The 6,664-nt window shown below is 46.4% G+C and overlaps 1 protein-coding gene across 2 annotated transcripts in view; it reads right to left on the reverse strand.

Moving 5' to 3' along the window:
• The window catches only part of SYT9 (synaptotagmin 9), a 192,144-nt gene extending 189,610 nt beyond the window's left edge, over positions 1-2,534 (reverse strand). For both annotated transcript variants that reach the window (XR_013757974.1, XM_079105734.1), the window contains exon 1: positions 2,169-2,534. Coding sequence is in view for 1 of the 2 variants with exons in the window: in XM_079105734.1 (XP_078961860.1) it covers positions 2,169-2,313 (145 nt within the window). In the remaining variant the exon portion in view is untranslated. The remainder of the gene's footprint in view (positions 1-2,168) is intronic.
• Positions 2,535-6,664: the final 4,130 nt, after the last annotated feature.

The raw sequence follows: 6,664 nt of genomic DNA on the forward strand, positions 1-6,664 counted from the left end.
ATAAATGCATCTGATGTAAGAATTAATGTGAGCAAGGCAAGCAAGGAAGGAAATGGAGGGAGATTTGGCCTGAGCTGAAGTGCCCTGAAGGAGAGGGTGCACTTTTGATGTCATCTTTGGCCTCATTTCCTCTCACCTTGCACTTGCAGTCTCCCTCCCCTGCCTCATGAACAGGCTACTTTCTGACACAAACTAAAGAGCCAGAGGGGCATGCGGCTACCTCAAAACCATGTGCCCTAGTTTAAGAAAGCAGAGCACTGCTTTCAGGAACTCAAAGAGCAGGAAGGCAGACTCCTAACTACAGTTATTTCTCAGCCACACAATCAGATTTCCTCTTCTAATAAGTATTCTTTGTGACTCTTCCTCGAGGGCTGGCCAGAGTAGGGGCTGAAGAACATGGAAGTCATTCCCCTGATTAAAAGGAGCAGAGGCAGAAAACTAGCCAAAATGGTTTGGTGTGTTAAACATGCAATTTAGAGACAGGTCTAACGCACCTTCTCTTGACTCTACAAGATGATGGCTTTTGTGGGATAACAAGGAGAGCCATGTGACAGCGTCATGCAACAAAGCAAGAGGTTTCAGCACTAACACTTGCTTCGTGTGAAGCACATTAAATAATGGTCTTGTTCTTGCTGTGTAAGGACAGAACCTCACACACCTGGGACATCTTCCTGGGACTTGTGTTGGTGAGATGAGCACTCCCATTAGCATCTGTGGTCCATGCAAGGAAAGGCAGCCAGCAATGAGCCACGCATAGGCTAGACACTAAATCTCCTGAGAAATCTCTGGCATCAGTATTTCTCCACTTAATTCTCCTCTTTGAAGTAACACATTCGTGACCATTTGATGAACTTATTAATGTAACCACAGGCAGCAGAGAACAATAATCTTTCTTTTTCAAGAGAAAAAAACATGCCTAAATACAGAAAATCTGATCTAAACTTTAAACAGCTGCCTTCACCCCCCCCACACACACACATTTTGAATATCCTTTCAAAAATATTCTATTTAAGTCAGGCTCAGTGTGAATCTCTTTAGAAGTCAACTAATTTTCTAATATATCCTTTGGGCAAACGTATTTTCATATAATTGACTGGCTTAAAATGAGGTAAACTGGCACTGAATAATTTGCACAGCAATAGCTCATTGCCAATATTTATACACAGGAATATCAAAGGAAAGGCCATTTTCTCATCCCATTTTTAACACTCTAACCACAATATGCTCCCCCTTTTTTTAATTTGAAAGTACTTAGGAGAATATTCAAGAAAAAGATTTCTCCAGGTGAGCAGCATCTCATGCAAACATTTGAAAGGAGTGTATCTTCCAGTGACCAGTTGTGGATGAGAAGACGTGGGAGACCGAGGTCCTTGGGGAAATCAAATGGCATCACTAAAACTCCGTCCTCCAACCTTAATTAGCCAAACACCAAAATAAATGAACTTTCCAAAGTTAGGAGCTTACTAACTTTCACTGATAACTGAAGGTGCACAAGCCATAATAGGAGAGCCCACCCAACCTCGTGTGATGAGCCGGAGGCGGCTGGTCAGGCGCCCAGGCCCAGGCCACCTCCGTGCCTGGTGACCCGCAGGGAACCGGTTCAGGCCCAGCTGCCCAGGACTGGTAGCTCCCCAATGCCAGATCCCGTCCCGCCCTTTTCACCCCGGACCGATAAAATAAATTAGGGCTCAGGAGCGAAGGCAAGCAGCGCCCGGTGGGATTCAGCCGGAGCCAGGAGCCCTTCCCAACTCCCAACTTCCCAGAGTTTCCGCCAGCCTCGTCCCTCTTTTCATAGCTTGGGAGGCCGCCGCGGCCTCCCCTTGCTCAAGGCGCAGGGAAGTAGAGCTCGAATCTTAGAGCTCAGGAGCTGCCCCCAGGAGCCCTGTTGAGGGGAGCGCAGGTGGCGGGCGTGGTTCCTCCAGCCCTACCCCAGCCCACCCGGACTCGGCCTCCGTTCGGCAGCCTCCTCCCGGGTCCTGCCCGCTTCTAGCATCAGGCCACGGTGCACTGCTTCATGATCCCTCTTCAGGCTCAGTGGCCACCCCCCTGCCCTCCGCCAGTTCGCTTTGCTCTTCTGCTTCAGGCCCCAGTGCAGCCCCAAGTCCCAGCCCAGGGCCCTTTGGGTCGCGCCAGACGGCGGCGGTGGCGGCGGCGGCAGCAGCACTCACCTGGGTCGCGGAGCCGGGGTCTGGCACGGTCCCGCAGGTGGTAGATGAAATCTTGGCAGCTGTCGTGCTCCAGGGCCCCACGGGCACAGAGCTCGGCCAGCAGCTGCAGCGCCTGGTGACAGAGCGCGTCCCTGGCCCCGGGCATCGCCCCCCCGCATCCTCGGACCGCGCCGGGCAGGCGGGCGCGGGAGACAGCCCTCCGCCTGCCAGCTCAGAGCCGCCGCCTCCGGGCGGTCCGCGCTCGCCGCCAGAGACCCGCCAAGAAACGTTCCGAGCTCGAGCCCGAGCCCCAGCCGGCACGGCCTCCCACCGGTTGCATGTAGCTCTTCTCCCGCCCGCCGGTCGCGCTTTCTCTCTCCCGCCCGGCCCCTGGGTCCCTCCTCCAGCGCGGAGGGGAGGTGGCGCCGCACAGCCCAGCGCGCCTCTTGCCTCGCGCTCCGCCAGCCACTCGCGGCCGCCGGAGGGCGGGGCTGGGTCAGGGGTGCTCGCCGCGGGGTAGGCTCGGCGGCCCTCGCTTGGGCGCCAACTAGGGACTAGGGGTACTCGTCGGCTTCTGGGGTAGCGCCAAGCGAACTGGACTCCGAAACTCGCACTCAGAACAGCCGCGCCCAAGCTTGGAGAGGGTGAGCATGTGCGTGCCCCGGACGCTCTCGCCACCCATTCCTCTGCGGTGATGCAAACCAAGCACCCCCTTCCACCATTTCTCGTGGCCTATGTCCCAAGGCACATTCTGCGGTGAGTGGCGCTAAGGTTGCAATCTGGACCACACCCACGGAGAACCAAGTGCCTGCCTTGAACTTGGAAAGCGCCTCCTGGGCAGAAACCATGGGCCTAAGGGTGCTAGACGCCCAAATGCTGAGTTTGGGGCCAAGAGTTGCCAAAGGAAGGATTTCAACAACGTGGTGATTTGGACAAGGTGGAAGCTCTCATATCAGAACTAAGGTCAAATAAATGACTCCTGGGAAGACGCCAAGGCTGACCTGGTTTTCTAGGCAACTGACGGAAATCCGAGGATTGCCAGAATTTCCCCAGCACCCACGGGAGAGTATCCTCAAATTTTAGGTGTTTGGAAGGGACCTCAGAGTACCTCTCAACCACCCATCTCTTCAGTCCTTCAGGCAATAAGTTCAGAAATAATCACGAAGTATTGAGCTCTTTTGTTTGTGTGCAGGCACTATGTCACGAGCCTTTTGTAATTCTCTGGTTAGCTCAAAAAGTCTGTATACCTATTATCCCCATTTTGTTATTGCAAAACCAGGTACCCAGAAAGGTGTCACTTGCCCAACCAAGTTCATAGATGGGGAGAAAGGTACCTTTCTCCCTGTCTCCTTTTATATTTATAAAATACTAGTGACTAGCCCCATTCTAGAACAATTAGAATGGGGCTAGTTGTAGAGATTTCTCTACAACTGACATAAGGCCATCTCATAGCAAACCGTACTGCATAGAAAGGTATTCAGGATTCCATAGAGTATTTATCCAAAAGGGAAGATGTGAAATCCTGCTGTGAATGATGCTAGGGTTTCAAGGAGCTTATAGGGGAATAGCAGAGAAAATACAGAGTAGTAAAGAAGGAATTTAACTCTGGAGTATTGCCATTAAGACAGACCCTCCATCCCAGGAAAATGAAAGAGAAGAAATGAGCTGGGAGGGAGTACATGGGTGAAGTTGAGGAGGTATTGGTCCTCCAAACTTATAGAAGGAGGAAAGGCCATGTAACACTGGAGGTGACTCTGGAGACAACATGATGTAGAAATGGGCAGAGGTGGGTGTTAAACCTGTAAAAATATAATACCTACACCACTGTCAGAAAGGAACTGAAAGCAGTAAGAAATGACTTTAATAAGCCAAATAAGGTATGATAAAGACCTAGACCAGGCCAGAAGCAGTAGCTGATAGAAACATCTAAATTTGGAAAACATTTCAATTATTGACAAAATTACAACCAGTAGAATGAGGAAGAAATGAAAGACAGAAATTTCAAAAAATGTCCCTGGCTCATATGCAGTGAAACCCTGATAGCACTTAAAAATGCTATCCTACAGTTGAGAGAGGGGAAACTGGCTATCAGCAGTGGAAAGGTAGAAACTGATTTGCCACATGTATGGGTTCCTCCAAGAAAAAAGAGCTGGAGAAGTAAGAGAAATGTGGGATTTAAAATGTGGCTCAATGAGAGCATTGGAAAGTAGCAAGCAGAGTAGAAAGAGGAGAAGCTAGACTGGAGGTCAAGGCCGGACGAGTAATTAACAGATGAGTTCTTAACAACATCAAATGTCAACTTTTAAATAGTTTAAAGAGAAACAAAACCAAGATCTGTCTTTGGCTATAGCATGTAGTAAGACTTTCAAGAATTAGAATAGTTACTAAGCAACCAACCTTGTGCAAGTTCAATGTTTCTGCTGAGGAGTTCTCATCAGATAATACTAACAAGTGCATCACTGAATTGTTAATGAGATTACTTAAAGTAATACATTTAAATTACTTAGAATAGTGCTGCCACACATTATGGGTTCAATCAGTATGTTTTTGTTTTTAGCAATAGGTGTCTACTACAATCTATACTAGGTGCTGAACACATTTTCTTAACCTGTTACTCATGACATCCCAAAGTGGTGAATGTTTTATAGTCATGAGCCACAGTACAAAGTTTTGGTTGATAATGGACCACATGTATGACAGTGGTCCCCTAATATTATAATGAAGCTGAAAAATTCCTATTACCCAGTGACATCTTTGCTGACACGATGTTATAGTCCAATGCAAAACTCACGTTTGTGGCTGTGTTGGTGTAAACAAACCAGTCATATAAAAGTATAGTAGGGACCAGGGCAGGGCAGCTAGAGGCTTTCCCAAGCAGCCTGGCTCTCTCCGGCAGCAGGCAGGGTCCACACCCAGCTTCTAGGAGCAGGACCACCCAGTGAGAGGATTTCCACTCAGAACCAGGCCCCAGCCCTGGACCCAGTAGGCAGCTAGGGGCAACTTTCTTTGGAAGCACTGCATTATCAAGTTCCTCCAAGACTTCAGGCTACTGAAGGCTGTGAAGTGATACACTGGAAATCTACAGGGACACTATAAGACAAGAGAGGAAATTTGCAATATCACAGAGTCCCACTGATATCTGACCAACATGGGAAAACAAGGGAAGAAAATGTCCCAAACAAACCTAGATACTATATCAATAAAACCCAATGACAGCACAGCAGAAGAAAAGTCAGAAAGGGAGTTCAGAATGTACAGAATTAGAACAATTAGGGAAGCAAACAAGGAGATGAAAGAGCAAATGCAGGCATTGAAGGAAGAGATGAAAGAGCAAATGCAGCATTAAATGATCACACCAATCAACAGTTAAAAGAGCAAATACGGGAAACAAAAGATAATTTCAATAAAGAGTTAGAGATACTGAAAAGAAAAACAAACAGAAATCCTTGAAATAAAGGAAACAATAAACCAAGTTGAAAACTCCATTGAAAGCATAACCAATAGGATAGAACACCTGGAAGAAAGAACCTCAGACATTGAAGACAAAATATTTAATCTTGAAAACAAAATTGACCGAACAGAGAAGATGGTAAGAAATCATGAACAGAATCTACAAGGATTAAGGGATATCATGAAAAGGACAAATTTAAGAATTATTGCAATTGAGGAAGGCCTAGAGAAACAAACCAAATGAATGAACAATCTATTCAATGAAATAATATCAGAAAATTTCCCAAATCTGAAGAATGAAATGGAAAACCAGGTACAAGAGGCTTATAGGACTCCAAATACACAAAATTACAACAGACCCACACCAAGGCACATTATCATGAAAATGCCTAACATACAAAATAAAGACAGAATTTTAAAGGCCGTGAGAGAAAAGAATCAAATTACATTCGGGGGAAACCAATAAGAATATCAGCAGATTTTTCAATCCAGACCCTAAAAGCTAGAAGGGCCTGGAACAATATTTACCAAGCCCTGAAAGAAAATGGATGCCAACCAAGAATCTTATACACAGCAAAACTTACTTTCAGATTTGACGATGAAATAAAATCCTTCCATGATAAACAAAAGCTAAAGGAATTTACAAAAAGAAAGCCAGCATTGCGGAACATTCTCAGCAAAATATTCCATGAGGAAGAGATGAAAAACAATGATGCAAATCAGCAACGGGAGGAACTAGCCTAAAGGAATAGCCAAATAAAGGAGAAACCAAATCATGTCAAAAAACAAAAATGAGTCCAATGACTGAGAATACAAATCATATCACAATAATAACCCTGAATGTTAATGGCCTGAACTCATCAATCAAAAGACATAGACTGGCAGATTGGATTAAAAAGAAAAATCCAACAATATGCTGCCTGCAAGAGACTCATCTCATAGAAAGAGATTCCCACAGACTAAAGGTGAAAGGATGGGAAAAAACATACCATGCACACGAACACAACAAAAAAGCTGTAGTATCCATCCTCATTTCAGATAAGGTGGACTTCAAACCAAAACTAGTC

The sequence above is a fragment of the Sciurus vulgaris genome, assembly GCF_902686455.1.
Source record: "Sciurus vulgaris genome assembly, chromosome: 11".
Lineage (NCBI taxonomy): Eukaryota > Metazoa > Chordata > Mammalia > Rodentia > Sciuridae > Sciurus > Sciurus vulgaris.